At 40.7% G+C, this 18,844-nt stretch overlaps 2 protein-coding genes across 3 annotated transcripts; both read right to left on the reverse strand.

Annotated features, from left to right (window-relative positions):
• Positions 1-200: 200 nt before the first annotated feature.
• Positions 201-8,185, reverse strand: tagln (transgelin). Of its 2 annotated transcripts, XM_033977168.2 has the most exons (6): positions 8,025-8,134; positions 3,389-3,424; positions 2,289-2,477; positions 1,365-1,536; positions 994-1,096; positions 201-920 (listed from the first exon to the last, which is right to left on the reverse strand). In XM_033977168.2, the coding sequence occupies exons 2-6, from the start codon at positions 3,398-3,400 to the stop codon at positions 782-784; spliced, it is 615 nt and encodes a 204-aa protein (XP_033833059.1). In that variant the 5' UTR covers positions 3,401-3,424; positions 8,025-8,134; the 3' UTR covers positions 201-781. The 2 variants fall into 2 exon arrangements, with proteins under 2 accessions (XP_033833059.1, XP_033833060.1); XM_033977169.2 differs by lacking the exon at positions 3,389-3,424 and having other exon boundaries at positions 213-920; positions 8,025-8,185.
• Positions 8,186-10,354: 2,169 nt separating this feature from the next.
• Positions 10,355-18,723, reverse strand: si:ch211-11n16.2 (zinc finger FYVE domain-containing protein 1). The gene is made up of 12 exons (XM_033976799.2): positions 18,505-18,723; positions 16,849-17,130; positions 16,146-16,368; positions 15,263-15,480; positions 15,077-15,183; positions 14,872-14,980; positions 14,678-14,775; positions 14,269-14,386; positions 13,772-13,942; positions 13,244-13,436; positions 12,609-12,707; positions 10,355-12,053 (listed from the first exon to the last, which is right to left on the reverse strand). The coding sequence occupies exons 1-12, from the start codon at positions 18,619-18,621 to the stop codon at positions 11,821-11,823; spliced, it is 1,968 nt and encodes a 655-aa protein (XP_033832690.1). The 5' UTR covers positions 18,622-18,723; the 3' UTR covers positions 10,355-11,820.
• Between the last annotated feature and the right edge of the window lie 121 nt (positions 18,724-18,844).

Below are 18,844 nucleotides of genomic sequence, written 5' to 3' on the forward strand. Positions count from 1 at the left end.
GTAACGAATCCTCTAGAATTAATATTATTTCAGTTGTATTTTTGATACTTTAAACTGAACAAGCCAAACTTAAACATGACTGTAGTGAAATGTGCCTTTTTCCTCACGTTGACCTACTTCCTGTTCATATGTAAACGTTACTACTTTGAGTTTATTGTAAAAAACCTAAATGACAGCAAAAAAGATACCAAAGACAAGTAGTGTTTTCTCAAATGATCATTTATTAAGAAAATTTACAAAAACAGAGCTCAAACTGCATGCAGAGTTACCGGGTGTTGCATGTATGAACAGTATCCTGTATAATTTGGTTTGCATAGTTTAGTTTAATTTAAAAACATGAATAAGTTGCGTAATGACAGAGTAATATTTGTCAGATATGGGAAGCAGATATTTAGTTTTAGTATTCAATAAAATGATGCTCGTACTGGCTTTAGTTGGTTCACTTTGGGATTTGGCTTTTTGTGCAGAGGGTTAAGACTGAAAATACTCCAAAATGTGAGTGAAAGATTTAGATTTATGACTGTAAATAAATATATGACTTCATCTGCTGTTATTTAAACTGTTATGTTAATTCAATGTAACAATTAAAGCCAAATAACAAAAAATATATATATAAATTATTAGACGGAAAATTATAACGTGTAATTAACTTTTGGCTTTTCAATTTTAAAGTGTAGGAACAATATTTAAATTTAAAACTAGTTGGATAAAAATGCACCAGACTGAAGTGTTTACAGGCGGCGTTAAACTGGCGGAGGTTGGCGTTATCGTGGAGTCGTGTTTAGAGGATCTGTCTTGGTCGTCCGTAGCTCATCCCCTCCTGCGACGCGCCTTTATTTGAGCCCATCTGTAGACCAATCACGTTCTTCCCCGCCTTCAGCTGGTCGTCACTGAACTCGCGCTTGTTTTCCTGTGCTTTCCTGGAAACGTTTGAAAAAACAAGTGTCAGAAATAAGATTGTTTTTGTACGTTCGGAGTGTGGTTCAGACTCACTTGAAGAACCAGCTGGGGTCTCCCTTGTACGTTCCCTCTTCTTTGGTAACGGCCAAACTGCCCAAAGCTGAGAGAGTTCTCTGGACAGCGGCGAGATCTTTACCTAAAACCAGACGCACATGTCAGGATTTTGAACTATAACCTCTGATTAATGGAAACACAACTTTAAATAACGCAATTTTTGAGTCGTGTTCGCATTTACACATGTTTTTAAACTTGTTACTATGTGAGGAGGATCGCCTTTCCACTGATCTGACCTCATGCCATCACCCGCTTGTCTCCCTGAAAACCTTAATGCCACACGGAGGAACATTCCAGACTAAACAAAGCCCATTTTTTCACGCAGTTTGAACTCGTTTGCTGCTGCTCACATTCCCAGAGGTCGACGGTCTGGAACATGTCTGTTTTGGTGACTCCGTATTTCTCCGCGGCGCTGAGGAACTGTGAGATCTGCTCCATCTGTTTGAAGGCCATGGTGGAGCTCTGGATCTTCTTCACTGGTTTATCTCCAGGGAAAAGGCTGTTGATGAGCTGACTGAGGACCTGAACCAGAGACAGACAGATACAAGAAAGAAGTTGAGATATATTTGCATATTTACATTGCATTATTTACAGTTTAAACTAAGTAGAAACAGCATTGGAACATTTATATATGAGTAAAAACCTTGATTTACATTGTTTAAAAAGTTCTCAATTACAAAACAAGTACTGCTGCCAAAAAGTAAAAGTGCAAAGATCATGCATTTAAAAAGTACTCAAAGTATTGGTTCATTTTAAACATGATTTAGGAGCATTTTACGCCTGTATTTCTTTAAAAAAAACATTGATTCCCATGTTCAAACCAGGAGCAGTTACAGAAGTATCAATCCTTCCATCCACCCATGTTCTTCCTCTTATCCGGGGCCGGTTTGCGTTTAAGCAGGGACTCCCAGACTTCCCCCACCCCAGACACGTCCTCCAGCTCCTCCGGTGGGACCCCAAGGCGTTCCCAGTCCAGCCCAGAGACATAGTCCCTCCAGCTTGTCCTAGATCCTCCTCCCGGTGGGACGTGCAGTTACAGACGTAGTTGTGGTATAGTGATTGTAGTGATGATCTTTAATGTCGTCACTTTACTAAAATTCTACTTTTAAATGTGGATTGTTCGGAAAAAGTTTGATTCTCCACACAGATTTTAATTCAGATCCATCAGCCTTTGCCCCAGTTATGAGTCACATGGAGATATATGTTTGGAGGACATTTTATACTCTAACTACACACTGCTGAAGCTTGTATAAGTTCATAAAGTCATTACTCACACATCCATCCTTGAGCCAGGCCTGGAAGCCCATCTTGCCCGGTTCAGGTTTGCCCACCTCGGCCCCACACTGACGGGAGATCCACTCCACCAGCACCTGCTCCAGCTCCATGTCATACTTGCTGTCGATCTTGTCCTGCACTTGTCTGCTCAAGCCGTACGAGGGGCCCTTGTTAGCCATGCCGACTCCCTGCGAGGTGAGACGCAGATTTAGACAAAAGCACGAGGAATATGAGGGCAGCAGTGGTCCCCAACTCACTGAAATGGATGACATTCTGGATATTTAAGACATTTTTAAGCACGTTATATATAATTTTATGCACAGACATGTCACAATCTGGGAGTTAAATGATAGTTTTAAGACCATCACCAGCTTTTAAACCAATTATTGCAGTTTGTAGTTGGGAATCACTGCTGTATAAGAGTTACAGGACACTGGGACAGCTCAACACATACATATACAAAAGGGTATTGGCTATGTTAAAACTTCACTCATAAAAAGACCAAATCCAGTCTAAATAACACTGTGGTCATCGTTAAAACACATTTACATGAAGTTTAAACACAGCCAGATACGTACATTTATAAAACAGGTACAATCACATGTTCATATTTACCTTTTTATTACAGTTTTGTAGTAAAATGTGACAAAAATCAAGCAAGCAGAGAGTGTGTAGTCTGCCTCAATGCCTGTAGTTAACCTCCTTTTAGAGCTTGGCCAACCAACACATAAAGTAAAGTCATAGAGTCAATTTTCCATGCAGTGTAAAACCATCTTAAACAGTTTCCTTTCATGCATCGTACATAAAGCATGTTTAAGCTCTGTAACTGTTTCTGCTTGAAGCGTTGTGGTTCCTTTGCACCCCGTTTATAGAATAACATTGTTAAAGCCAGTCTCCATCGGGGTACACTGTGCGCTCAGCTACAGCCACTAACACATTTTTCCCATCCGCTCTCTCTCATTCATCACTCTCAGTCTGTCAGCGCACAAGTCCTTGCCAGCACTTTTTATTTTTTTGTTCCATTGCTTTTGTTTTGCATTTGAGCTCCAGCCAAAAGAGCAAAAAAACCTGCGTCACACTGCTGTCTACACCATACAACCTTTGCAGCCATGTCGAGGTCTTCAACTTCCTGTTCCTAAAGGAGGTCAAATGTCAAAGGTTAAACCCGTGTGTCCTAAGTAAAGCAGGTTATCTCACGTTTGTGTCGTGTAGTTGTCCGTAGTGACCTCATGTTATGCAATTCTGCCCTAGAACTTCATCATCAGGGTTAAAATATCATAAAATTCAAAGGTTTTTTATTATTACTGACTGTTTTTAATCCTTTACCAAATGTTTCTTTGTCTCAAATGTCCCACGCTGTGATATTAAACTTATCTATCTCCTTAGAAACAGACCGTAGATGCCACTGGACCAACTTACGAGCCAGATCTGTGGAAACGTGACCCCGCTCGACGTTTTTAAAAGGTATTTTTGTGCAATAAAAACATCCAGGATTGAATAAATGCACGTTGGATAAGTTTGTCTGCGCTGTGGAACATTCAAGGCAAAGGGAAAGTTACAGAATAATCAGAATAAAAAGAGAAAAACAGGCTTTATAAACATTAGATAAACATTAAACCCTACAATTGTGCTAATCCTGTGTTTATTTTTCTAGTCAAGGAACATGATTTAGAGCTGCTCTTACAAATGAATGAATAGATCTTGCAAAATCATGTCCAGGCACTCCTCAAAGAACACAAGGATGAAAAGATGAAATTACTGGACTATTGAGAACAGGTTTCAGGGCTGTTTTATGTTTTTATTGCAGTAAATAGGCGTGTCGATTAATTATGTTATTGTATTGAATGAAAAGGAACACTCTGGAGTCTGAATTAGATGCGAGTTTTTCCAGAATGAGGCAAGAAAAACTAAACCTACGTCAAACCGAGCATGTAAATCCAATATAACACAATTACCCCAAACATCACCCGTGTTCGTTAAAGCTCTGGCCACACACAGTAACCGCAGATCTGTTTAATATTGTTTACATCGCCTCCAGTGCTTTTCCACAACCAATCAAATGAACTTCCACATCTCTCTCCTCTCCCCATCTCTCTTGTTTTTTCCTGCGTCACCGGGATAATCATTATTGCATGGTATTTGTTTCTGGGATGCCAACGCTTTTTTTCCATCTGGCCCATAAACCATCCGCTCGAACCGCAGCTTCACTTTTAAATCAAAAAGTGATGGTCTGAACTCATTGCTCTTGGTGGACATTCGAGCAGGATATTGCTTCTCATCACATTCATACGCTGTTTTTTTTTTGCGGTGATCATATTTCTCTGCAGGATCTCCTGATTTATGCACATCACAGCACTTTTTTTGTTGTGTTTGGGAGCGAGCCCGGATCAAATAAGTCAGGATTATGTCAAATGTCAGACTTCAGAGCTGTCTGTCTGGAAACTTTATTCACCGGATATATGTGAACATGCAGAATATGGGAAAGAGCTTAACGAGAAAAAGACGACGTTATTGTTCTTATATAGTGTGGTTTTTAACTGAATCTTGCATTTATTCCAGAAAATTGTTGTTTTTATTGCCCAAAATCTTTCAATAGAGTCACCTGTTTTTAGTTTTTGGACCCTCAACTCAAACAAAAACGTGCAAAGTTACAACGTGTGCAGCTGAAAAATAGAAATGCAATGCCACTTTCTATCAAAACTGCATTTGTCTTGGTATTCTGCTGCGTGTGGTTTGGCGTGTAAGCTTTAAACCAGATGCCCCGCCTCCTCTAAGCTGTTATTACTTTACCAGGAATGTTTCAGCGTGGTATTAAACGTATCTATCCTTCATTTATTCTATTACAGTACAGCTTTTTCGTCTGCGTTTTGCCTTAAAGAACCTGGTAAAAACATGGATTGTCACTGCGAATGGGGTCACCGCTCCACAGATCTGACCTCACCTGAACAGCAAGAACATTTCTAGCACCACCAGGAGAGCAAAGACATAGCAGCACCGCGCTTAAACTTAATTTGTCCGTGCTTTCGCTGTGTGTATTCTACCAATTCCTTTCTGCTCATTACAAATAACGAGCTTAAGATGCTTTACGCCTCTTTGTCCCGCCGGGTCGTCCTAAATCCACGCCATACCGTCCCGTTAAGAGCCCCTGAGCCCCCCTGACCCGGGCCCAGAGTCATGTCTAACAGTCATGACTTCATCCGTTTCCATGCGTCTCAATGGCTGTGTTATGTGTGTGTTATGTGTGTGTTATGTGTGTGTTATGTGTGTGTTGTGCTATTGCCATGGTAAAGACTCAATCGCTGCCAGAACAGGAAGCTGCACAGTCCCGGTTTGCGGTAGATCGGGCTAAAGGGCGGCCCCGCGCTCGTTTGCTTTAGATAATCTCAGACGTTACATAATAAACTGTATGGAGAAACTAAAGCTCAGGGGGGATGTGTCGCTTTGTTGCTAAATCTTAAACTTGAGACAAACCGACTCCTGCACATTTACACAACGTTTACACAATAATATCTGATAAACTTATGCTCTCTTATCTGTAACTGTGATTAAACTGTGGATTTGACTTTGAAAATGAGTGATTTAAAACACAAAATGACGTCACATGAACGTCTTTGTCTGGGAATTTCCATTTTTTCTTGTATTTTTTTTTTTCAAATTCTTGTGGTTTGATTGATTTCGCTGGTGCTCGTTGTCTCAGTGGAAATAAATAACTTTAATGCCACACTGTGGGACATAAGTAGGTGCAGGGCTGTCCATCAGAAAGGTTACAGAGTGCAGCTTTAACGTGATCAAACCATCTCAGGCCTGGACGTGTCGTGAAGTGTTTTATTTTAGAGGAAATGACAAAACTCGGACTAAAATGGAAATATTTTGTTTTCAGACATTTTAGGTTTTGGTGAATTGGACTAAACTGAGACCTGGACTAAACCGAGACCTGGACTAAAACAAGACCTAGAGTTAACCAAAACCTGGACTAAACCGAGACCTGGACTAAAACAAGGCCTGGACTTCACAGAGACCTGGACTAAAACGAGACTTGGAGTAAAACGAGACCTGGACTTACCCGAGACCTGGACTAAACCAAGGCCTGGACTAAACCGAGGCCTGGACTAAACCGAGGCCTGGACTAAACCGAGGCCTGGACTAAACCGAGACCTGGACTTAACCGAGACCTGGACTAAACCAAGGCCTGGACTTACCCGAGACCTGGACTAAACCGAGACCTGGACTTAACCGAGACCTGGACTAAACCAAGGCCTGGACTTACCCGAGACCTGGACTAAACCAAGGCCTGGACTAAAACAAGGCCTGGACTAAAACAAGGCCTGGACTAAAACAAGGCCTGGACTAAACCGAGGCCTGGACTAAACCGAGACCTGGACTTAACCGAGACCTGGACAAAACCAAAACCTGGACTAAACCGAGGGCGCGGACTAAAACGAGATCTGGGCAGAACTAAAACCTGGACTAAAACGAGACTTGGACTAAAGCAGAGACCTGGACTGAAGTGGGATTAATGCAGGTCTGGATTCAGTCTAACCCGCAGTGCAAAAATACCTTAGTATTATAAAGAAAATGATGAAGACCCTGCAAATCTCCAAATCTCCTGTTTTAAATGTTCTAAACTCAGAGCAGGATCTACGTGAATGGGTTGAACTGGCACATATTTCAAACTCTGGTCTGAGTAATGTACCATATCATGTTTTCCATCCGTTTTATGACCCTCTCAGTTGGACAGCAGCTACTTTGAAATCTCCACTATAACTTTAACCATTTTTCATGTGAGCGTGACCAGACGTCTTCGCACACGCTGCCAAACCGTGTCAAACTTTATGGCTCCTGTGTCTTTAGACTCGTGGACGTTTGAGACCAGATAATGCAGATATAAAGTGGTTAAAAAACAACACGCTATGGTTAATTTCACCGCCTGTATACCTCAGTGTCCACAAACAGATTGAGTTTCAGACTTTTTGGCAGGCTGCACTTGTTGAATGTAAAGTCTCGCTGACCCAGAGGCAACAGCAGAGAATAATTTGACTGTGCAAATGAAAAACAGCTACTACACGACACATGACAGCTGTATTTAATCTAATTTGAATGTTATAAGCTCCAGTTTGGCTGCGTCTAACTTCTATCTATGAGTTTTGCTGCTCCAAAAACACATTAATGCATTTTTATTAATCAGTACTAAATTATTAATAACCATATTCTGTTTATTATCATGGTGTACACATGCGAAATATCAGGTTTTATACTTGTAGCAGAGCAGAGCAGTAGATGCAACACATTGACACACTCAGGGTTTCAGTTTCCTGTGACATTCTGAGGAAATGATAAAATATGTTTTGTTTTTGATTGCACATTTACCATGGCAACAGTCCAAATTTAGTTTTGAACATCCTGAAACACCTGAAACTGTCAGCTTCTGTTTTAAACACTCATAAAGCTCAGTGATACTACTCAGTTCCTACATATTTATCTACTTTATGTACTGCATTTTCATACTTGATTAGTTATTTGCAAAGTTTTTCAAAGTTTTTTACCTTTTTACACTTTTAAAAATCTTGAAATGAACATGTTTCTAAATAGTAAATTAAAGGAAAACAGCAAATAAAACAGTATTTAACCAGAACTTTAACAAAAACTAACCCACAAACACGTTCAAACAGTAAAACTACTCTACAAACCTCAAACGTTCAGTTCTCAAACACACGTTACAGACGGTTTATACTCACTGTTTGTAGGAATGGGACTTGAGTGCAGTAGGTGCAGACTGATGCTCGACTGAGAGCAGCTCTTTGCCTGGCAGGAACCTCCCTCTTAAAAACACCGCCTTAAAAAGACCAGATCAGGGCACGATGACTTCACTTAGGATCCTAGGAGGGAGGGAAGGAGCTAGGAGCTAGGAGTTTGTGGATGAGGGTAGCTGGAAAATAGGAAACTAGGACCTTAAATGGGCATGGCCTTTCAGCAGCTCCCTCTCTCTCTCCTCTCGCTGCGTGTTTAAAATCTACTGCAGTTGGAAGCCTTATTTGGGTAGAGCCAGTTACATTTGACAGTCTGGTTGTGTTGGTGTGGTGAGAGGGAATTCTCCAAATAGTTTTCAGGGAGTTGCTACTTTGTCCGGCTGCGTAGAGGCGGTCGATGGTCTACGGAGGAGAACAGGCAGACAGAGAAATCATTATTCACGCACTGAAGTCCATGTATGTCCCGGAGGAGGGAGAAGTCATTGTGTGGAAGTGCGATAATGACTGCAGAGTGTAATAAACATAACATTTAAGCTGCGTGTGATGTGTGTGTAGGATTTTATGTAATGTGCCACAGACGTCTAGACATTAATGCTTAAAATGTTCATGTAAAGACTCTTAACTTGAGATGTTATTGCAGCGTCTGGAATGTTTCACAGTGTGGCAAATAAAAACTGAGAAGAATGTACATTTTATCAGGATTAATACACATCTAAACGGATTATAATAACAGACGACGACAGGAAAGGGCTGCGCGTTATGTCACTTTTCTGATGAAGGGTGTGCCATCGTGAGACTCTTAATGTTCTCCATGGAGATCGTATTGTTTTGTTTTGCACTTTTCCAAAACATGGCATTAAAGTTCAATGATCGGGTGATGTCTCCAGGTCAAGTTAAAGGTCAGGTCTGTGGGAGAATGTGTGTCGTTCAGGGTGTTTCTTTGCACGCTGAATAAATGCCGTACTGTGGGACATTTCAGGTAAAATGATATGTAAAGAAAAGCAGGTGATGGACGCTCCACGGAGAGTTATAGAAAAGTGGATCATTTAAGACACAGTTGAGAAAAATAAAGACCTGGAGTAAAACAAAGACCTGGAGTAAAACGAGACCTGGACTTAAACGAGATCTGGACTAAACAGAGACCTGGACTAAACCATGACCTGGACTAAAACGAGATCTGGACTAAGCCGAGATCTGGAAAAAACAGAGACCTGGGATAAATCAAGACCTAAACTAAGCCGAGACCTGGACTAAACCGAGACCTCAAGTAAAACAAGACCTGGACTAAACCAAGACGAGACCTGGACTAAGACGAGATCTGGACTAAACAAAGACCTGGACTAAGACCAGATTTGGGGTAAACCGAGACCTGGAGTAAACCATGACCTGGACTAAATCATGACCTGGACTAAACAGAGACCTGGACTAAACAGAGACCTCAAGTAAAACAAGACCTGGACTAAACCAAGATGAGACCTGGACTAAGCCGAGACCTGGACTAAGCCGAGACCTGGACTAAGCGGAGACCTGGGACAAATCAAGACCTAAACTAAACCGAGACCTGGACTAAACCGAGACCCGGACAAAACTGAGACCTTGAGTAAAACAAGACCTGGGCTAAACCAAGACAAAACCTGGACTAAAACGAGACCCGGACTAAAACCGAGACCCGGACTAAAGCAAGATCTGGATGAAACCAAGATTTGGACTAAACCAAGACAAAGAGACTAAAGTTGGATTAATGCAGGACTGTAGGTCTGGATTCAATCTAACCAGAAGTGTAAAAATACCTTAGTAATATGAAAAAAACAGTTGGAAAGTCAGTTTGACGTCTGCTCAAAAACTTATAGCCATTAAATTATGACAAAAATGATCATTTCATTGTGAGGTGCAGGAGGGTCCCCTAAACGCAGCGAAGAACAGAAAGGAAACAGATGTTATTTTTACAAAAGAACATTGTGGAAATGAGAAACCTGTAGGAAAAGTCTCGCAGTTTATTCACACCTCACTGTAGTAGTAACTGTCCGATTGTGAGTGAAGTTGTCCAGAGCGCTATAAAACACGCCTGGTACTTAAGTTTAACACATTATGTAATTTCTAAAAGGCAATAAAACACAATGTAAAGTGCAGGTGAGTACAACTGAGAACTCAGGAGGCCACAATGGGGTTTATACAGTGAGGCGTTCAGACATCTGTAAAAAATCAAGTGTTTTAGACCATTTAGACGTTAATACCACCTAAAACCTCCCCCAGAAAAGTTACGTAATGCATCTTTAAGGACCAGCGACCAACAGTTTACACATAAAACCACACGGAAACCAGTTATAGATGGATTTATTGAACGGAACCCTATTTTGAAACATGATTTCAAAATACTCTGTAAATAAAAAATTCAATTCAAAAATCCAGTTCAGGTAATAAAAGTGCAATTCTAAAACTCACTTCCTCTTAATAGAAATTTAAATTGTACGTTCAGTGTAAGTGATACGAGCAAATTGCAACTTTAATCCTTTAAGACTCCCATTATATTAAGTGAAACCGTAGATAGAGCCTGCTCCGTCGAATAACCTCAGAGAGAACAGCCTGTGCACGTACCAGGATTTCACTACATTGGAATGTGTAGAGCTAAATATTATTCTGTTTAAACGCTGTAATAAAGCACTCAGTGAATAAAAACAACCTTTGAGACCAGAGGAAAACCTAAATTATTTAAAAAAAGGCACAGTATTTGCAGCTCAAGTCTTTCTGATGCATAATTCTACGTTTAGTCTAATATAGTCAGATGATAGGACCACGGATGTAATCGCACGGGTGGAAAAAACAACAGCACCACTTATCTCTAAGAGGAAATGACGCGCGTTTGCCGCTGTATGGGTAAAACCAGGAAGCGTAAGGCCACAGTGATGTCACATGACTAGTGTCCTGCTCACTGATTGGTTGGTTTTTAGCTTTACAAATCTTAAATTCAGGCCAGCTGCATAAAACTCACAGAAAATGATTTTAAGTATTTGATTTTCACCCAGACTAAGACACATCATAAAATAAATGCAGATGAGTCTCTAAATAATAAAATAACTTTCCATACATCGGTCAAGTTAATTATCTGTTTACAATAGGAGACACGTACTATTATTTCTGCACATTGATACTTACCATGTGAACTGCCGACTTGGTATTAAGACGAGAAGAGTTTATGCATGAATCAGGCTTGAACTGGGTCTAATTCTTATAGTTAATCCCTTATATTCTCTGTTGATAGTCCGTTGCAGTAAAGGCCACTGCTGGGTTGTGCAAAAGAAACTTCTACATCCATGCTTAAAAGTTACTTGTAATTTATATTTCAAATAACAAGTTCTTCCTATTATTCTGTCCATCAAACAAAGACGCGTTTCCTTTAGTGGTTTTCTGTTAAAAGTGCACTGTGTAACTTTTCTTATTAGCTTGTCTCCATGGATTTGTTATTGATGGAAAACACCATAGAGAAAAGCCAAGTTGCAGGCCGTATCTGTGGAGAATTGACCCCGTTCACAGTTAGAATACACGTTTTGACCTTGTTTTTAAGCGATAAATACACCTGTAGTTTAAAGACGTAATGGGGAACACATTTCAAGCAAAAGCAACGGTGTAAAAGTCACACAGTGCACCTTTTCTGTAAAATTCCTTGTAATCCCGTTGTCGTTTTTCATTGATTGTTGCTACATCGTCAGTTCCCTTGTTTCACACTCTGTCCCGGGACAACTGACCGCACTTTAAACTCACGATGTCCCCCCCTTCCTCGCTCCCCTCACAGAGCTTCGGGTCGAGCGTGGCAGTTATCGCAGACTCTGACAGGGTGGTCCCAGCCTCGAGACGGGACAGGTTTGAAGTGGGTGGAGCAGGGACCACACACACCCTGCCCGCACGCCCTGCAGTGGTGCTTGGACATGATGGGGGTGAAAACTTTGGAGCACTGGTGGCACTGGGTGATGTCAGCGTCCGGGATCCAGTAGTCGGGGCGCGCTACTTCTTTCACAAAACCTGAGAAAAGAAAAAAAAAAATCATCTGTTAACAGGTGATATCGAATCGTACTAACCTTAATACTGTCTATATTTACATTCACACTAAAAATCAGATCATTATGTGATTTATGAAGTTCAAGATTATTAAATGTAGTAATCTGATTTCTTCCAAATACATTAGTTTCTCTAAAAATTCACTGATTAACTCACAAACATCACCAGGTGTTTAGATGCTCAGATTTCCAACAACAATCAGATCTAATTATTGGATTATCTAATTGTTCCATAATCTGATTTACTGGGCAGATAAATTTACCCGCTGTGTAAGAATTGTGGGAAATGTTCTAAATAGAGTCACAAAAACAAAATTAATTTACGTGACGCATTCAGGACATGTTTGTGAAGTCGTAGGTTTTACAAACATTTACAAAACACACCACACGAGGGAGCCAAAGGTCAATCTGTGAATTTCCTTAAACAAACAGGATTGTTATTTCAAACCAGTGAAGGGGCCATATTTTACAAAGCAACAGAATTAAGTATTTATAAAAATGAAGGGTACAAGTTACTTACAGAGGGGATAATCCACAGCTGTAGACACCATGTCGAGTGTGGACTGAGCCACTTCTGTGACTCTGCGAGCGATCAGGCCCCGAGGCTCCACTTTACACACTGGACACAGACAGAAAGGAGCATTACATTTTATTATTACAACTGCTTAAAGGTGGCATTTATAATATTGGTAAAGACTTTCAATCCAATTTATTTCAGGCTATTTAAGCTACAGCCATCTCTTTTTCCACTCCTCACCTCTCATTAATTATTCGAGAGTCTGCAGAGTCTCTACTGTCAGTGTTTAAGTCGATTTAGGCTTTTGAAGTAGTATTTAGCCACAATCTCTATCTGCGCCGATTCACAAATACAGTTTTATTAAATTTCATATCAACCCGTGTATATATCGCAATATATATCACCAACAATATGATAGAGCCCAGCCTTAACACTGTTTACTTTGTGATCTTACTCAACTTAAGATAAAATCCATAGCAAACCCCACAGATTTAAAAGCTAAATAAATATTGCTATCTGTAAATGTTGTTTTTGGGCACAGCAGCAGCTCAAACAAATCTATATCGGCCCTTCCCTAGTTCTAAAACTGTTGACTTTGTGTTTATTCTTTTACAGAAAAAGCATGAACGACGTCTGACCCTGGCTGCTGGTGTCGGCCGGTCCTCCCTGTCTGTAGCAGGACTGGCAGACCCGCACCGGCCCGCTGCCCCACCCTCTCTCCGGGACGGGCATCCTGTGGCTTGAGCAGGGGTGACAGAAGCCCTCCCCACACGAGCGACAGTGGTGTTTCCTCTCCATCTCCTCAAACACTTTCTGACAGCCGTAACAAACCTGAGGATTAGCAAAACAGAGTGAAGAGTGAACATCAAGTCTGGGGTTTAACAGGTGAAATGAAAGACTTTATAATCACTAAGATATCACTGACATTAACAGGAAATAAGCAGAAAATTTCACATGAAAACTCACGAGGTATTGTCTTTTTTCATCTGTTTATTAGTTTCTATGAGCTAGAAAAGAACATTAAACTAACAAATTAAAAATCATGTTATAAACTGTTAATTGTATTGAATGGTTGAATGATTATGCTCAGTACAAACTCAAATAAGAGCCATTACTGTCTATAATCCTAGCTTACAAGCACATTTAGAGTACAAATGTTGTCTTACAGTGATGTCGTTGTTGGGTCTCCAGTAGGGCGGCGCCACCTGATCTGTGAGCCAGGCTGTGACGGCTTTAGTGGGACCTGTGCTGTATTCAGACACAGACTGGATCACAAAGTTCATCCCGTCCAGAACTCTCTGAGCTGCATTCTGGTGGTTTGTCAAAAATGTGTCGGTCTGAAAAAAAAAAACAACATTTGAAAATAAATTAGAGTAAAGTGACAGTAGGATTATCACCTGTGCATCTTTAGGTCATTTACGCCCCTGTCCCTGTCCCACACTTCCCTTGGTGCCACATGAATTGTATAAAAGTGAGATCTACATTTTTTTTCCACCCTAGTCAAGAGCTAAAGCTGATTCAGTTCAGTAGATGTCTGATTAATCCTTAATTTAACAGATGAATGTAAACTGAATGATGAATCAGTTGGGTCAGATCTTATCAGTGTTTGGTCTTACTGTGGCTGATTCAACATTACAAATCAAATATAGATCTTTTGACTCACCCCCTCCCACACATGTTTGACCTCCGACCTGACCACGCCGCTCTCTGGGTCTTGGTTTCCCATCCAGTACTGTCTGCTCCGGTAGATCACTCCACAACTCGCACACTCCAGCACATAACTGTAAGCGCAGGGGAAAGGGTTCACAAGTTTTCCTGGATAGTTTTAGGATTGAATCTTGAGCCTTATCAGAGCTCATACAAGACCACATGGTATAATATATTATTTTATTATTTATTATATTATTATATTGCTATTTTGTCTTGAATATTGAGAAATTGTACAATCATCGTATCTTTAAGATCTGCCTCGAGTATTGAGCCTATTCCTTAGTATCAAAATCAACTCTAGATGAAAAAAGGGACGATATAACATAAGATGAGAGATAAAAATGAGTACTAATATTACATACCCTGACCAGGCGTACTTGGCCAGTCCAAACCACGGATTGTCCCCCGATGCTGAGGTTTTCGGCACAACAATCACCTCTCTGCCTGCTTCATAACATCTCTAAAAAAGGAAAAATAATACCACCACACGTTCCACCACTTTTAGTTTTGTGCAAGAGAATGAATACATTTTAAACCGCTCAGGGCTCTGTCTCACCTTACAGATGAGGACCTTGTTGTTGAACTGGTGGGCGTACTGACACAGTCCATCTGCCATGTGAGGGACCCGGTCTCGCAAATGGTTCATCCCGTTTTTACACCGAATACTAAAGGACAGAAGTGACAAATAGGATAACATTAATAATTGCCCCTTTCGCTGTGTAATTATGTGTTTAAGTAGACTATGTATAAATAAAACCTACTTGCAGCTGAGGCAAACAGCAGAGCAGGTGAAGTACTCATCAGGAAAGAACGAATACAAGGTCATTTTTTCATCAGAGAGCTCTCCACAGAAACGCTCGCTCAAGGCCTGCACATATTCCGAAAAACATAATTATAAAAACGATTTCAAAATGGTAATCATTTCCGTCTTGGTATAAAGCATTTACTTGCAGAGCCCGAAACACTATCCCAGGCTGCCGAGGGGAGCGAGTGTGAGTGTTTTTCACTTGTTGAGTCACAGCCTCCAGTAGCCTGCTGTAATCTGTAGGGGGCGCTATCGTCTGAGCGCCCACATACTGCACTGAGCTAAAGGCCTCAGTGCCCAAACCCAGGTCATGGAAACGCTTCTGTAGCAGTGTGTCGGCGTGACCAGGCACTTTGGAGTCTAAAACAGAAGACAATGGGGATTAGGGGGATGGGGATATATGAAGAGCTCATACTTCAGCTAAGAGCCTTTCCAAAACGTCAACTAAAGACTAAACATGGTCTAAATTTACCACTTAAATGACAAGAAATTATGACTATTATGACTATTATGACTGCTAACCGTAATGTCATATTTTTCAGATTCATTGCATAGATTTTGACATTTTTGTACTGACACTAAAACTAAGATTTCAGATATAGATACATTTCAAACACTGGACTTATGGGACTTGATTTGCTTTACCTGGAATAACCCACAGTACAGCATTAAATGTATCTGTGTTGCATGTATTATTATTTATTTATTTAACTCTCTACAGACCTGTAACTTGGCCTGGTGACATCACCTGCTTGTCCCCATGGAGATCGATGCTCTTTAATGCCATACTATGGATGTTTTCAGGCAAAGCAATATCATCTTACTGAAGATAAGCAAATGGCGGACCAACCACAAAATTTACATAGTGCTATGATAATATGTTGTTATAAAAAGTGAATTACTGGTTGCAGTAAATACAAACCCAACTAGAGCAGATTTAACAACATGCTAATTTTAAACTGGTTGTTGAAATATGCAGCATTCTGAAGCTAATAAACTTTCTCCCATTACAGAGTCTTTCCTACCATGTCCAAGCAGCTGCGTATGCGTGGTCTCCTGAAACACTATGACGGCTGGTCCCAGGCAGGACAGAGGCACGTCGAGGCCGCAGCGACTGGACAGGGCTCTCAGTTCTGGGGTGAAGTGTTTGAGGTAGGCGCCTGACGCACTGCTCAGGAACTGAAACATGTCGTTGTGAAGACGCTCAGCCCGAGTTCGGTAAACCACAATGTCTGACACTGCAAGCACCTGGGGGGAAAAAGAAAACATTATATAGAAGAACACATAAAAAATACCATTTCTGATTGTTGCCAAAGCCACAACATTTTGGTTGACTCCCAAGACCAAATAAGTGCACAGTTCCAAATAACTTTTACATCTCTAATGGGCATTTAAGGCGTCAAGTAACAACCATTCACCCAATCAGTCACATACTCAAACTGGAAGAGTTAGTGACTTTCACTCTCCACCAACTCAGCCAATGTCGTCAAACCTTAATGAAAGATTAAAAAAAATCTAGTGCGAACAATATTGAGGATTTTTTTGGCCCAGTGGCTTTATTGTGAAATGGTGGTGCAGAGCAGGGAACCTTTACATTCAGTAAATTGTCATTGGTAGGAATTTATCTCACAACTCTAAGACCGACACACAGTCTAATATGAATGCTTGTACTCAAACCCCTTAAGTACTGAATGCCTCATATATGAACTAACGCCATACTTTGTTTACCTTTAGCAGAAGCCTCATCCTTTGGTTCTGGTTTGCAGCAGCTCCCAGCAGCCCCTCTGTGTCCAGAGCCACCAGATTGAGGGCTGGGTCGAAGGCGGCCCACACGCCCACAGTGCAGGAGCTGGGAGACTTGGAGGTGAGAAACACACTTCTGCCTCCAAACAGGATGTGGTTCAGCGTGTGGGACTTGCCATCTCCAGTGTTGCCAAAGATTGACAGTACTTTGACTCCTGCCACATCTCCACAGCCCAGTCTGTCCAGAAACTCAGACTCATCTCGGACCTTCAGAAGAGAAGAAAGACGTATAAAAGACAAAACAAGACAAGGTACTTCATTTGCAATAAGGTACACCCATGTCTATGCAAATTTAAGAGTAATTCTCTGTCTATGATTGTCTACTGCACTTGAATCCAACATATTTACATGTTACTTTTGGCTTAGGAACTGCAGCCACATATCGTGTTTCGTTTGTTTTTGTTTTTTTAATTAATATTAGGAAATTAGCTTATTCTTTTCCTTACAATTTCCATGTCTACTTCTATCCCAGAGGTGCACAAACTGAGTTCCAATGCTATATGAGTAAGAAGGGAAATAATTTACACAAAAAAGGAACATTTTAAACCAGACTAACCCCATATCTATAACGTAGTGTAAATATTTTAAGGTCTACTCAAAACTTCAATACTTCAGACCATGCAGTGCTTGGTCTCCTGTACTTGAACATCTAGATTTACTTAAAACAAGGCCGACAACAGCTGTTCTGATATGTGATCTTTTACACTAAACAGTAAGTAACAATATGAAAGGATTCCCAGCTGCCAGAACAGGTTGCATTGAGGAAGCTAACATAATACATGGGCAGGTCCTTATGAATTATTGTTGTCTGGACTTTGCGCTGTGACGAAACAATTCAATTAAACACTGCCTCCATCTGGGTCAACTGAGAATGACTCATGAGGTACTTTCCTAATAAGGAACCTGCTGTAATCTCTCAACCAATACATTTAGACATTGTTTGGGGCTATGTTCCTATTTGCTTGTTTGTTATGACTGTTTATTTGGATTGGACTGATTTGGAAAACTAAAACATATGACAAAGACATGTGATGACAATAAATAACACATGGACATTACAATTACAACTTTCATTATTAAACAGTATCAACAATCTTACATTTAATGCTGTAATCTGTCAATCAATCTGTCATCAATATCTTTAGACATTGTTTGGGGCTATGTTCCTATTTGCTTGTTTGTTATGACTCCTTATTTGGATAATTTGGAAAACTAAAACATATGACCAAGACATGTGATGACAATAAATAACACATGGACATTACAATAACAACTTTCATTATCAAACAGTAACCACAAACTTACATTTTATGCAAGTGACTGTCAGAAACACAAAGGAAGACCTGTTAGCGTTAGCGTAGAGCATCATATAGATTCTCTGCTAGAATGTCATGGCAAAATTACTTTATAGCTTTTACATTAAAAAACAATTTACACAACTGTTTAAATACAGCTTGATCACGGGCTGATAAATCGTCTTTGTTTGAAAACATTCGTGTTGTTTCCTTAGCTGTCAACGCCTGTATGCTAATGCAAATTGTTAGCATGCTTAGCTTAGCATTAGCCGCTAGCTCACTGTACCTGGAGGTTTTCTTGTTCGTCCACCAAAAGGAAGCTCCCGTCGCCGCCTAACCTCTCCTCGGGCTTCAGGGGGATGACAGACAGACTCTCCATCTCCTTCATAAGAATATCGGACATCCTGATCAGGTGATTATGGCATTTTTGTGAAGGAGGACGGGAAATCGAAACTTTAACATGACTCCTGTCTGTCAATCACAACAACAGCGCGTGGAGCGGCGCTGTGGGCGGAGCGAGGGCACGTACGAGATGACGTAGCACGTTTTTGCCTCCCAGTGTGGAAACAGCGCTACTCCCTGGTCAAAGGAGGTAACACACGATGGTTTACAGTATAACACTAATT

Source organism: Periophthalmus magnuspinnatus, chromosome 13 (genome assembly GCF_009829125.3).
Source record: "Periophthalmus magnuspinnatus isolate fPerMag1 chromosome 13, fPerMag1.2.pri, whole genome shotgun sequence".
NCBI classification, from domain to species: Eukaryota; Metazoa; Chordata; class Actinopteri; order Gobiiformes; family Gobiidae; genus Periophthalmus; species Periophthalmus magnuspinnatus.

What these genes read in the sequence shown, in the direction of transcription:
- tagln (XM_033977168.2), bottom strand. An exon ending in CCTGGCTCAAGGATGGATGT is followed by an intron (nt 1,537 to 2,288) that starts GTGAGTAATGAC and finishes TCTCTGGTTCAG; the next exon opens with GTCCTCAGTCAGCTCATCAA. An exon ending in GACCGTCGACCTCTGGGAAT is followed by an intron (nt 1,097 to 1,364) that starts GTGAGCAGCAGC and finishes GTCTGGTTTTAG; the next exon opens with GTAAAGATCTCGCCGCTGTC.
- si:ch211-11n16.2 (XM_033976799.2), bottom strand. Translation starts at nt 18,621, where the DNA reads ATGTCCGATATTCTTATGAAGGAGATGGAGAGTCTGTCTGTCATCCCC. An exon ending in TAGTGTTTCGGGCTCTGCAA is followed by an intron (nt 15,184 to 15,262) that starts GTAAATGCTTTA and finishes GAATATGTGCAG; the next exon opens with GCCTTGAGCGAGCGTTTCTG. An exon ending in GCTGTTTGCCTCAGCTGCAA is followed by an intron (nt 14,981 to 15,076) that starts GTAGGTTTTATT and finishes TCTGTCCTTTAG; the next exon opens with TATTCGGTGTAAAAACGGGA.